This window comes from Neodiprion fabricii, chromosome 7 (genome assembly GCF_021155785.1).
Source record: "Neodiprion fabricii isolate iyNeoFabr1 chromosome 7, iyNeoFabr1.1, whole genome shotgun sequence".
Classification (NCBI taxonomy): domain Eukaryota; kingdom Metazoa; phylum Arthropoda; class Insecta; order Hymenoptera; family Diprionidae; genus Neodiprion; species Neodiprion fabricii.
In genome coordinates, this window is record NC_060245.1 from 5,280,817 (window position 1) to 5,294,800 (window position 13,984).

The 13,984-nt window shown below is 35.2% G+C and overlaps 2 protein-coding genes across 8 annotated transcripts in view; both read right to left on the reverse strand.

The window, feature by feature from the left end:
• Positions 1 to 93: 93 nt before the first annotated feature.
• Positions 94 to 4,261, reverse strand: LOC124186764 (UDP-glycosyltransferase UGT5-like). 4 transcript variants are annotated; one of them, XM_046578748.1, is made up of 8 exons: positions 4,214 to 4,251; positions 4,112 to 4,150; positions 2,728 to 2,956; positions 2,331 to 2,634; positions 1,857 to 2,139; positions 1,357 to 1,579; positions 1,024 to 1,265; positions 94 to 936 (listed from the first exon to the last, which is right to left on the reverse strand). In XM_046578748.1, exons 3-8 carry the CDS (start codon positions 2,954 to 2,956, stop codon positions 679 to 681), a joined length of 1,539 nt encoding a protein of 512 aa, XP_046434704.1. In that variant the 5' UTR covers positions 4,112 to 4,150; positions 4,214 to 4,251; the 3' UTR covers positions 94 to 678. The 4 variants fall into 4 exon arrangements, with proteins under 4 accessions (XP_046434704.1, XP_046434701.1, XP_046434700.1 ...); XM_046578745.1 differs by having other exon boundaries at positions 4,055 to 4,150; positions 4,214 to 4,231; XM_046578744.1 differs by having other exon boundaries at positions 4,055 to 4,261.
• A 2,215-nt stretch (positions 4,262 to 6,476) lies between these two features.
• The window catches only part of LOC124186762 (UDP-glycosyltransferase UGT5-like), a 33,222-nt gene continuing 25,714 nt past the window's right edge, over positions 6,477 to 13,984 (reverse strand). For 2 of the 4 annotated variants that reach the window (XM_046578741.1, XM_046578743.1), the window contains exons 2-7: positions 10,830 to 11,061; positions 9,757 to 10,060; positions 8,894 to 9,176; positions 8,387 to 8,609; positions 7,657 to 7,898; positions 6,477 to 7,156 (exon numbers count right to left, since the gene is read on the reverse strand). In XM_046578741.1, the coding sequence (XP_046434697.1) occupies positions 6,863 to 7,156; positions 7,657 to 7,898; positions 8,387 to 8,609; positions 8,894 to 9,176; positions 9,757 to 10,060; positions 10,830 to 11,061 (1,578 nt within the window). In that variant the 3' untranslated portion in view covers positions 6,477 to 6,862. Of the gene's footprint in view, positions 7,157 to 7,656; positions 7,899 to 8,386; positions 8,610 to 8,893; positions 9,177 to 9,756; positions 10,061 to 10,829; positions 11,062 to 11,951; positions 12,224 to 13,984 lie in introns of those variants that run through there. The other 2 variants (XM_046578742.1, XM_046578740.1) reach the window with 2 other exon arrangements.

Consider the following 13,984-nt stretch of genomic DNA (forward strand, 5'->3'; position numbering starts at 1 on the left):
AACAACATCATACACTAAATCGTGTCATTTTATAATTAAGCTTACATCACTCACTTGCTTAGTATGTAGGTACAGGTGTATTGAGATCGCATATTTTGATTAGGCAAATATTTATAATTTAGGATGTAATGATGGAAGTATGAAAAGTTTACCGTTATTATCTTGGATACCGCATATTTGTGTCATCACGAAATCTGACAAATTTGTCATCTGCTGGGCAGAAATTTAATCATCTTATCTTCCTCGATGTAATATAATTAGAAAATACTCACTCTGCAGACAGTTTTAACATGAGTAAAGAATTTTGCATTCTGTTGCTGAAAATCCAGTGTGATCTCCTGACAGTGAGATCAAAGAACAAATTCCTCACCTTTAGTGTATTCATGCCATACACGTGTTGTCACAGTGAAGAATAACCTTGACTTAATATCCGTGGGTCGCTAAACGGTAATCTATATCACCGACCTTGCTTCACTTGATAGATCGCCTAACATGGCGTAAGAGTTATAATAAGCAATACTGGTTTGATAATTACATATATTATCGAACTCGTATGAAATGAGGACTATAAGTTAACTACACCGTCTATTCATTAATTCATACATCTATTGATAATCAAAAAATATCACTGCAATTCGTCTGATTTTTATTTTGGCTTGTTATTATTAGATACCGAAGCTAGTTATTTTTTTTTGAGGTCATCTTGGGCCTAGATTTTCTACACAACAATCTGAACGTCTTGCGTATTAAAATGCACGTCAAGATCAGTAATAGCAAGATTGCAAATCCTACATCGAGCAAAAAATACTGGATAAAATTTTGCTCAGTTACAGTTGCTTTAAGGAGCTTCGCGCCTCCGTTTTTGAGAACGTATTCTACCCAATGCACAGCTACATCCAAAGGATGGTTCATTTCACCCTTCCAGTAGGCTGATACCTGAAAATGAAAACGGACAGTTTTTGAAATTGGTTAGAGGCAATACATAGCCAAGCTTACAACAGTTACGTGTTACATGTTAACCACCTTTTTCACGTTATCTCGGTATTTTGGATTTGTTGCAACATTCATTATGGCATTGTAGACTTGGTTTTCCGTCAAAGTTAGAATATCCACAAAATCGGCGTATCCTTTTGACTCTGCAATTTTAATGTTGCGCCTTTGATCTCCGAAGAGAGGTATACCAACGATGGGTACTTCATGGTAAACCGTTTCCATTAAACTCGATATCCCGCCGTGAGTAACAAAGAGTTTGAGATTGGGATGCGCTAATAAAGTATATCAATTTTCCATTAATACGTGTTCACGCTCAATCTTGGTGATTCACGTCTTCGGTACACTTATCATATTTTTCCTTACTGAGTATGTCACTTTGCGGAAGCCATTTTCCTATCCGAACATTTTTCGGCTTGTTCTCCATGGTGTCATTTTCCCATTTCCACAAAACGTCGTAAGGAAGTCTTTCGAAAGCTCCCTTTAGTGCCTTGATCTTGTCATCTGGCATAAGTATACTTTGCATTGCCGAGCCCAAGCTAAACAGAATCACTCCGTTTTTCGAGGAGTTCATGTATTGTTGCAAGTCCTGCAAATAATTTCGAATCTCATTATCAGTACAACTCGCCGAGCTTTGTCATTTTGTTTTACAAATCAATATCATATAACTTCTATTCACCACTCATTGTCGATTCAATCTTTTACTAAACTCGATGTGCATTGAAAAAACCTTGAACATTGTAACTTACGATAGAAGCTGTAATGCATTTGAGACACTTTGGTAATTGCCATAATTTTGAGTCAGAAGTCTTTTATCAGTACTTGTTTCGGTTCCCTGATAAAACCAGCTATTTTAAATGACGTACCAAAGGCAGCGGTTTTGATGGCTTCAGGTGCATTCCGGCGACGTTTTTCATATTTTCCATATATGGCCGTGGGGTAGAAAATATGTGGTGAGAATTCAGGAGAATTAAATCCGCTTGGCTCTCGATTTCTTCTAATGACGGAACTTCCTTTCCAGTATCCGATAAATATTTGTTCGCGAGTGCCTGCTGTTGGGGCATGTAGTAATATTTTCTACTACCGTCAAAATATAAATTCGCGATGGTGTTTTCAAGTCTTTCAAAAAACGTCATTCTGTCTCCAAATCTGGAATATACAAAGAGATGAAAGTTCACATGCCTGATTAATGTTGTATCTTACTTACCGTTAACTTGTAGAACTTGATATGTCAGTTTTCATCATTGAATAATTGAGAAGTAATCGAGTAGACGATGTTCTCTTTATTGCAATTTACGTTGTGTCATCGAACTTATATTATTCATGTGAAAAAAACTCACGGTAAAAATTCAGACGGCACATAGCTGTATGGTGCTGAATTTCCAAAGATTCCATTGATTGTAGCTGTGGGTCCAAATGCGCCGATTAAGACAAAGGGACATTTGAACTTATGGACATAGGCGAGGAAAGCCTCATTGAAGAATTGCTCCATCACGATAATATCGAACTTCTCTTCTGACTTTATTAGAGCTTGAGCTCCAGTTGTATTCAAAGCCATTTCCGTGGTTAAGGTTCCCATGTAGTAAAGGAAAATATGTGCCAAAAATATATTCATATTCAAGTAATCCATGATGTTCCCATGTTCTTTGAAATGGAAAAGAGGGTTATTTATTTTCACTAATCATATGTGTTTTGTCCTTTACCCTTACTTTTCACTGAACATATTTTTATACTAACTGTCTAAAGGAATGGAGTCGTACGTGATCTCTCTGTAATTTGATGCGTTGAAGCCTGTGTGAAACGGCACAAACACCGTAACGTCATGTCCTTTTTTTGCAAGGGCATGCATCAGGGACGAAGTTAACGAGAGATGAGATTTTCCAGGGAAAGGAAAAAGTCCCAAAATACGGGCACCTTCTCCCCCCCCGGCTAGACCGAGAACGAAGCATGTCGCGATCAGATTCATCTGAAAACCACATATTACGTTGTCGTTAGATCGGCTAAGACGATGTCAAGCTTCGATACTGGATTGACGTGCCTCATGGTAGTGGAGAAAATGCTGCTGACGCAAAAGGGGGATAATTTATATGGTTAGACGGCTGAAGAAGAGGCTGAAGTTTCAGAATACATCTCTCAACGAGCAACAACTCAATCCGATTAGGGTTTGTTTTACTCGAAAGTATGTAGATCGATCTTCATTCGCATATTTTTTCCTCTACAATCAATTAATAGAAAGCATTGTTCTGGACAATAATATCAACCACTTTGCTCTGCGATATGTTTGGAGATATTATCTGTGCCGCAAAACATGTTTCCTATTAGTTGTTTCTAGTAAAAGCTCGATCAACACAAGTTTGAATAAAACAAACCTCAACAGAATTGAATAATTGATAATTGATTTTCATCTCCTTCTTCATCCGTCGATTGAAAACATATTTAGAAATTGGAGCAAGCGTCAGGCTACGTAGTGAGTCCCCTATCTCCCAAAAAGTGAACCCCCTCTATTTTTGCCAGTCAGATACTTTTCTTTTCATAAACTCGAATGAATTAAAAAAATCGTCCCATACTTGAGAACAATGTTTATGTTTCCAAACTGTCATAGAAACGATATAAAAAAAAAACTATATTGAATCTCAAATTTCTCTTATATTCCACAAAACCGTGCACTTATCCCAAAATATTCGCTTCTTACATTTAGTTTGAAATATAAACATTGTTCTCAAGTATCGAATTGAGTTGTTCAGTCCATATCAGTTTATGAAAAAAAGAAAAGAAAAATTGAAATACATAGAAAATTTCGGTATACTTTACATTCAAAATTTAAATCGCCCCCCAGGACTCGTTAATTTTACCCGGAAATTTATTCACAGGGCGTATTTTTTCCTTTAACTTGAACATGTTTTTTGGGGTGCAATCGAAAACATCCCGAAATTACCAAAATGCCGGACACGTTAGTGTGTACCTCATTTTTCTCTACTTGGTCAGTACTATGAAAAAATAATGGAATCCTGATACCCCCTAATACTATTTTCACAAAGCTTTCCCCAATTTCCCCTAAAATTACCTGGTTCGATCACTGTGAAGCCTGAGTATTAAAATTCACACTTGCAACGATTCTCACCAATAATCTGATTGCACTGTTTGTTCCTTGGTCTGAAAACTGAACTTTCTTTATAGTACACTCCTCATTTTAAATAATTCATATAGAAATTATATAACTCAAATTGCACAGTCGCAATCGTAGACTAACTATGTTAAACTGTTATCCACGTCAATAAATCGTCTTTACAAGATTTCAGCTCTAGTAATCAGTCACAGCGTTTCACAAGATAACGATTAATAGTTGCACAATAATCTCTGCGATGAATCCGCAACTTTTTAGTCTACCTAGATTTGATAGTTTAAAATTCTCTTCCGATATGTTATGTGCTAACCATTGTTCAATTATTACATACCTTTATTCTACGACGTAGGAAAGCCATGAATATCTATACTGCTACAGAAATTATCGGTGCAGAGATGATAGAAAACGTTCCTGAATCTTATGTGTAAAAAGGAATACTAATCGTCGAACCATTTTGATTATACCTTTCGAATCAATGTCAATATTTTCACAAATTTGACACTCTGGAATGTTTCAATTGGGTCGGGATCAAAACTTGGAAGGGTCGATATTTCGAATGACTGATGTATCGAAATTTCAAACATGCGAAAATAAAATGACTAAAATTAAATTGTTCGAAATTTTGATTGCCGAAAGTGTCACTGATTAGAATGACTGCTAATCCGTGACTCGATACTTCGAAAAATTTATCTTTCGTTATTTTACTTTCGCATATTTGAAATTTCGCCCACTCGAAATGATGAACCTTCCAAGTTTTAACCCTGAACCTTTTAGTTGGCAGTATAGTGTCTTATGTCAAAAACCGCTTGAGGAATGATTGACGTCTTGATTTCGGACATGAACACTAGGATGACTCGTTTACAGTCTCGTTTGCAAACTCGTTAGTTTTTTTACGTAGAGTAAACCCTTCCCGAATTTTAGGTCAATTCAAACATTTTTACGGTTTCCTCAAGAATTTTAACAAGTTCAAAAATGGTCAAAAATTGAATTTTACTTTATTTCCAAAATTTTTTTTTCTCGTGTTGGCAATTATTTTGACATTGAGAAGAAATTACATCGTAAGAATTTGAGCTCAAAATATGAATTCTTCTTGAGAAGTTCGCGTTTTGAAAATGTAACCCGGATTTAATAAACGTCGCTTTTAATGTTGTAGACAATTGTCAATTCTGCTTGTAAATTGAAATCGTCGGAAAAATGTCACGTTAATCATCATGAGATAAAATCATGAGAAAAGGGTTTCATTTTATTTCTGCATTTACATTTGGTGAAATAATCTTTCAATTCTGAAACAATGATTAATCATTCAAAATTTATATCGTTTATAGTCAGAATTTGTTTTCCACTTTTTCACCTATTCATCTGTAGTTGATGAATCGCTTGACAGATTTAATAACAAAAAAATCTGGCTTTATCCGTGGTATAATATTAATTTCAGCAATAAATAACAGCGAAAGCGGACCAAAACGTAACCAGGATGACTTCGTTTAATATCGTCAAGCTTTCCTGTATCGAGTAATCGTACTCTACCTGTTTTTGTGCCTCTTATAGATGATGGTTCGATCCAAATCTCAAGCACTTTCCAGCGTGTGCGTTTGTAGATTCGCGTCCGTAGCTTAATTTCATACACTGTCGAGTGGTTCACTAAACCTTTTCGATTAGAGCATCAAGAAAATCTGAGCCTTGGCATGGTGTCGTCTTTCTATTCGTTCAAATTGGTATTTTAAAATGTCTTGTTTCATTGAACCAGCCTGCGGTGTTCAATTACGCGAAAAATATTTCTTCAAACAATCGTTTGAGCCTTAAGCCATAATATGCCTTGGGCGATGTGGAATGTCTATTTCATTGCTGAATCTGAGTGATGGACCACTCGAATTATAACTTCAGATGATGGAAAATTGGTTGTGCTTATATCTCCTGTAAGAACTCTTTCAAATTATTTCATCGTGATATAATTTGCATCGACGATCGAGTTTCCATTTGGATTAGCTGAATTATATTCAGAATTATAAAGGTCTATCGTATCGTTGAAACCAATCGTTATACAAATACAGCGAGATTGGTATACTAATTATAATTAGAACATTTGAAATGTATAAACTTTGGTGTTTTTGATTCGATTCTGATGTTTTTACCCCTTGTCGGATGGTTTCGATTTTCAATTCCGGCAACATAAAAAAAAAGCTGTGAATTATGAGAATTTAACATTATCAACGAAGTCCAGGATATTTATTTCACAGTCAATTTCAGTGGGTGGAATCCGTTGTGTGAGACTTGAATTTACTGAAATCATTAGCTTTTTGCCGATCGAATTACACAGAACAACATGTTCTATTAGTTCCTGGTTTGAATAAATATGGCATCGTTCACGTAGTAAAATATAATTTATTTTTGTATTATCTACAGGTATTAAAGAATCTAATGTCTCAATAAATCGAAGTTGCAGTCGTTAGTTTGTTATAACAGCAACGTGGTTTTTCAAGTTGCGCAATTTTGCCAGAACTAGTCAGTATTTTCGGAATGTTTTTGCGACTAGTTCATCGTTTTTGCACTTTTATCGGTAACGGTTGGTTTGTTTTAGAGCTTTTCTCGTTCCTAGTTGATCTCTTTCCGTGCTTAAGTTGGTACTAGTTGGTTTCATTTCATCGTTTATTGGTACGAGTTGGTTATTTACAACTTGTATTGGTACTGGTTAGTCTTGTTTGAGCTCTCATTGATACTGGCTGGTATTTTTTTGAGCTTTTCTCGGTACTAGTTGGTCTTTTTTTGAGCTTTCCTCGTTACGAGTTGGTCTTTCTTCGAGCTTTTCTTGGGACTAGATCGTCTGCATACAAGCAATCTACACGCTGCGCGTATTAGAATGAAGCCCAATATCAGCAATACCATTATTGTGAGTCCCACGTCTAGCAGGAAGTACTGAACAAAGCTTTGCTCAGTTGCAACTGATTTCAAATGCTTCCCGCCGCCATGTCTAACGACATATTCCACCCAATGAACAGCCTCATCTAGAGGGTTGTTCATTTCATCCTTCCAGTAGGCGGATACCTGAAAAATAGATTTTTTAGTTACACGCGCAGAGAAAGCATCCATTGAATTAACCAAATATAGCGAAGAAATGTTTTTTTAAACAAACAAATTTTAATTTCATCTTCAAACATATTACCCGAACAGCAATTTCGGTTATCAAGCGAAGCAACAACAGTTATTTTAATCGACAAAACACTTTTCCCGTCATATTCGGTAATTTTAACATCAAAATTTTTGTCTGCAGTTCTGTTCCATGATCTTTTATCATATACTAAAAATAAAAAATAAAAATAATAACGTTCTTCTAAATTTGTTTGAAACAAAAAGATTTTATTTCAGTACGAACTGAAGTTTGTAAACAAGAAAATTTGACTTGTTTTCATTAAACATTGATTTAAATCCAATAATTTTCTCTTTCAGATTTCTTTTTCTTCAATATTATAGGTTCGTATTGAAATACCTAGATCGTTTTTTTTTTTTTTTTTTTTCACTTTTTGGGCACCGACTAATTTCCATACCTTCTTCACGTTTTCCCGGTACTTCGGATCGCTCGCAACCTTCATAATATTATCGTAAATTTCGTCTTCCGTCATTTCCATCAATTCCATCATTTCGGAAAATCCCTTTTCCCTAGCGCAGATTAAGTTTCGCTGTTGATCCCCAAGTATCGGTATACCGACAATCGGCACTCCGTGATAAACAGTTTCCATCATACTCGATATGCCGCCGTGAGTCACGAACAATTTCAAATTGGGGTGCGCTGAAAACGTTTACAAGATTTTTCCCATATAGTTAACCAGTGCATTTTTAAGGAATTCCGAACAAAATCACCCGGCGAAAAAACTTTTACGTATGAAAAAGATTTCACGCAATCAAAATATTTGCATATGTTCAGAATGAAAAAGAGTAACTCGGAAAGTTTCAACGAAATAAGAAGTGGTATGGTTCACAAACCTAAGAAAAAAAATTATTATAAAATCTAATAAAACCGAAAAAAAAATCGACGTCATGAGAGACAATACTTGATTGATCTTACACCGAAAAAAATATAATCAACGAAAATAGGTGAAATCTTGTGAATCAAAATTCTGATCAACGTTCAAAAATACTAAAGTCTACATTCTTACTTGAAACTAATCTTCATCTAATACCCTAGTCGAGTGTTTTTTTTTTCTCTCCTTTCTTTTATCCACACGTAAGTTGTTCCGCCATTTTATACCTAAGATTGTACAGGTAATATGTAATAACTTAGTATATCATTCTGTGGTAGCCATTTCCCTATGCGAACGTTGGTCGGTTTGTTGGTCATGGTATCGTTTTCCCATTTCCAAAGAACATCGTAAGGCAGACGTTGAAAAGCTCCCTTTAGTGCGCGAAGAGGCTTTTCCGGTATATGCACGCTCTTCATTGCTGATCCAAGACTGAAGAGAATTACACCGTTTTTCGAGGAGTCAAAGTATCGTTGCAAGTCCTGTGAACGATGTTTAAAAGAGGTTAAAAAAATCGTTTGAAGCACAGAGATAAATTTATAGTTGTTGTTACTACGTATAAGGCTTGAAATAATTTTATTTATAACCATAAAATTTAGTTTAGGCAACTCAAATATATCACATTTTTTTGATATTCCAATGATATATTCGAACCGTTAATGTGGGGATGTTTATTACACGAAAATTTTCTGGTAACTATGAGAAATGGAATTTCATTTTCATACTTCTTGTAGGGAAAGAGAATTTTGTTGAGTTGATGATTTACCACAGACAGCGGTTTAGCTGGTTTTAGATGCATTCCGGCGACGTTTTTCATGTTCGGCATGTAAGACCGTGGGGTGGAAAATGCGGGGTGTGAATTTATCAGAATGAAATCCGCGCTCCTCAAAATCTCATCCAACGGTGGAATTTTCTCGTCGGGACCAGACAAGTATTTTTCTACTAATGCCTGCTGTCGTGGGATGTAGAAAAATTTACGGACAAGCTCGCCGTAAATATACACCAGAGTATTCTGAAGCCTTTGCGCGAAAGTCATTCTATCGGAGAATCTGGAAATTATACGTAGAAAACAAAACAATTAAATTACAGAACTTATCGCTGGTTGTAAAAGCGTACTCAGAAAAATTCCATTTTTTTACAGTTACTTGAAAATTCTGGTAAAACGGATATTATCACAATATCAATTTCAATCTCTTTAGACTATAACAACAAATTTTACAACAAGTAGCTATTTAGTCTGATCATAGTTGGCAACACTACATTTTCCGGTTATCGCAACGTTAAGTCTCTTTGTTTGAATTACCAAATCTTTTTCACGAGTATGAAATTACCGGTCGCACGTATAAATACGAGAAAACATTTAACCAGGAAGCATAATAAAAAATAACAGTAACGCAAACCACATCTTTTCTCTTTCAGTCACAAAATTCATTTTTATTTTCCACCCAGAACTTATTTTACGGTTATGATAATGATAATTAAAAAAGAAAATACTTTTGAACTCTATTTAGTGACCACAACTGGAAAGTTTTCTGAGCGTGCAGTAACTCCAGAAAATCACGATACCTCAGGAAATTTTCGAAGATTGAAAAAGTTGGTTTTGGAAAAATAGAAAAATGCATGACTCACGATAGAAATTCGCTGGGTACGTAACTCCACGGTGCCGGATTACCGAATATCGAATTTATCGTCGAGGATGTTCCGAATGTGCTTATCAGAACGACAGGACATTTGAATTTGTGAACGTAGGCGAGCAAAGCGTCGTTAACAAAGAGCTCCGTAACTATTACATCGAATTTTTCATCCGATTCCCACAGTGCTTTTGCCTCGGGTGTTTCCAAAATCGCTTCCGTTGTCGACATTCCCATGAAATAGAACCCGAATGGCTTCAACAGGATGTTTACCCTCGCGAACTTCAGGACGTTCATCTGATCTTTGATTAATTTTATTAATAACAAAACTATTCTACAAACTTTTCTAATATCTATCTTATAAATAAATTTGCAATATTTTCGAGCTTTCGTATTACTTTGATCTCAACAGTGTGCTTTCTTACATCATTTTTAAAACATTTATCATTGTTTTTTAGGGCACGTGTTTAATTCTTTTTTACTCAACCTGCACTAAATGAAATAATTTTATTTACTGACTTAAATGATCTATTCTATATGGTTGCCGAATTTACTCCAGATGTGATTTATAACACTCCTTGCGCCTGACGCACTGAGAAAGGCAACCGGAATTACTATCCGTCATTTTCAGGTTGCGAACCGCATCCCGTGGACTTTGAATTTGATAAATAATAAATGACGATTGGGATGCGGTGTTTAACCTGAATATGACTGATAGTAATTCCGGTTGCCTTTTTCAGTGCGTCAGGCGCACGTACTTCGGCGCCTGCAGATCGGCAACCGGGCGTTACAATTTCGATTCAGAGTTAGATAATTGTAGGTCCGGTTGTCTATCTGCAGGCGCCAAGATGACTCCCACGTTTAGATTCGGTATACAGAAATACACGATATGATACGAATAAACTTTTTATTTACTTATTGGCGAATCTTGAATAATGAAATATTCGTTCAGGAAGCATTTAATGTAATAAACTAATTAAGTGAACGTTTTTATATGTAATCTACTTGTAACTGCACTGTGCAAAATTGTAAAAAAAAAAATATGAACAGTGGTTGAAGTGTCGTACTCACTGGTCATCGGAACGGCGTTCCATGAGATCTCTCTGTAATTCGAGGCGTTGAAGCCGGTGTTGAACGGCACAAACATCGTAACATCGTGGCCTTTTTTAGCCAGGGCATGCATAAGGGGCGAAGTTACGGTGAGATGAGATTTTATCGCGACAGGAAAAAGTCCTAGAATACGGGCGCCGAGTACTTCTTGCCCTGCAAGTGAGAGAAGCACGCATGCTGCGAGCAGGTGCATCTGAAAATTGATAGAATATTGTTATTTCGGAAAACAAGTTGAGAAGTTATTATTGTTTCGATTTTAACGCATTTAGCAAATAGCCGATGAGCGTAAAAATTTGAAAAGATTAGAGAATAGAGAGATCATAAGATTGAATTTCGAAAAGCGCCTAAATCGCTTTTTTTGGTAATATTTAAAATAGGGAATATCGAAGTACAGAAAAGTTAAGATGTGATAAAAAAAAATATCGTACAAATTCGGTCATGTTATTATTCAATCTAATGATGCTATTTTATGGCTCTCTATACCTCTCATCTATATCTGACCTTTCTACATTTTGTTCTCTATCGACGAATCAAAAAATATTATGACTATAAAATAATCAGTCTGAATGAGTAAAGGAGTGAAAACACAATGAGCTTTAACTAATTGAGATTGATAAAATGATACGCTTTCCTAATCCTACAAATGATTCAGCAATCACATGATCGATTCAAAATTATTCACAGTACAAATTGCGCTTTTGCAGTTAAAGTCTGCGATTTCCTAATTTTCTTTCAGATTGAGGAAATTATTCAGTTTCATTGACTCTGTAATCGCACGAAGATTTTTCAAATATTAAGCTGTGAAAATTCCACGTTTTAGAATGTGATGATGAACGTCATATGTATGGCGTATAACGGGTGTAAATCTTTGTAACAAACAACACAATAACACATCACGCGATAAATTATCCCGTAAGAAATACTCAGCATTTAGAATTAACGAATTTGATTAACGAATTTTTCTGACCACAGAGTATAAAGTCTGTAAACAAGAATATTTTGTTCAAAAAAAGAAGCCTCAAAGAATGGAATATAGAATAAAGACGCAGGGACAGAAGAAGATATCTAGAAGTCATTACGTACCGAAGAATTCTTGTACATAGCGAGAATTTCGTGTTTATTTAACTAAACTGGCATCTCTTTTCTATTCGGAATGTCGTTTAGTTTGGTGTGCGGCTTGCCGAATGATCGAATCACGCAAAATTCACGCTCACACTTTACACTAATCAAATTTACAGCGTGGAGTGATGTAATTTTTACCGTTGATCTGATTCCTCGTCAGGGATTCACTGCTCACTAACCAGAGCTCTGAGCATCACTGAGACTAGTGTTCAGTAATTTTTTTCCGGCTGTAGTATACCTATTTAGAAATTCGCCAATCACGCTCCGAGTTTCTGTTGGAATCGAGTATCGTATACGATAATAACAACAGCAGAGATAAACGGATATATGTAACGCAAGAGATAAAGTGGTCAATGAATGACCGAGCTTCAGATATTACATTCGTATGCTGCGAAGATCTCATTGGAAAAATCGAAAATACAAAATACTGAAGTTGCAAACAATACTGAGAGAAATTTTTAGTTCCGGTTACCGCTCAGTCTTTAACTATTTTCATTTTTACCGCAATCGAAAAATGTAGTTCTAGGTAGAAATTGAAAATTAGTTTTGTAGCTGTTACCGGAAAGTCTAGTATCTATTCTAAAGTTACTATTCTTTCTCATTACGATCGCTGTTGCTATATTTTCTTGCAACTGTTGCGAAAATTTAACGCTTGTGCAAGAATAAATTGACGTTGAAGCCTTGTTTAACTAAAAAAGTAGAGCAAACCTCAGAAACTGATTTTGCGTTGCAATAACCGAAAAAGGATCGACGATAGCGCAAAATGTTTACGCTTACCTCGTTTTTCGTAATTCCAACAATATTCAAACAGTTTTTTTAACGATACCTGTTTTACCAAATGTTTCTAGTTATTATAACAAATTAAATTTTCCTCGGTGAATGAGCATCGACGTCGTAGCTTCATTTTTTATATTTAAAATCTAGCCGGTAGGTTCTTCTGATTTTACGTTTATGCGATAGCTCAATTTATTCAGACTATTATACAGATTTTAATTTTTAATTTTTTTATATTTTCAGCTGAAATCAAACGCGAATGACAAAGATTTTCCAACGATCCATTCATAAAAAATTAAATATTCACCTGAATTTTAATCGCGTCTTACTACAGATCGTGGAATGTTTTATTGTTAGTATAATTAATGTATTCCTGTTTCTAACGGATTCTCGCAGCTCTCGTCGAAGGTTGTTGAACCGAAATAATATTTTACATGCAAATGTCGTCGCTGAATATTGTGGGAGAATTAACGTGTTCAATGATAGAATGAAATACTATTCAGTAGAAATAGAGTAACAACAAATTGTACTTTTTTTTTTTGTAACATTTACTCGATAATTGAACTACCAAACTTCATCGCGATTATTTATCTGCATTGTTGAATAACTGCGTGGAAATCGTTTCTACGGACTGATCGAAAATATATATTTATAATATTCTTTCCTTTTTTAAAGTACAAAATCATATTATCCGGCAATTTTCTTTATTAGATTACTGCTTCCGTAGAAAAACGACTGTTTGAAGATTTTATAAATAGTGAAATCTAATCATATTAGCTAACTCTTTTCCAAATATTGGCATGTAACATTCTATTTTCCGTCATATATTTCAATTCGTGCCTGGTACCATGGCTTCATTGATCCAGCATAAATCGATCGAATTATTACGGTGAAAAAAAGTTACAAAATTTGTGTTAATTTTATACTCAAAGTTTTAATTTTCGGTTGTTTTTAATAATGAAAATATAGGCATGAATTGTATGGTCAAGAGACGTATAAATTTCACTGTGTCACTCGCACATTCGTCAACTTACATTTATCTGAGAATTTTTTTGTTTTGAATTTTTACAAAAAAAAAACTGAGACTAGTTATCTAAAGCTTTGACGATTTTTTGTGATACGCATTACTAGTGAGACTTGAAAAGTTGTCTTTTTGCGTCTCAGATAAGGCAATCGCAATATCTATTCACGATACGTAAGACGTAATTCGTTTTTCAAGC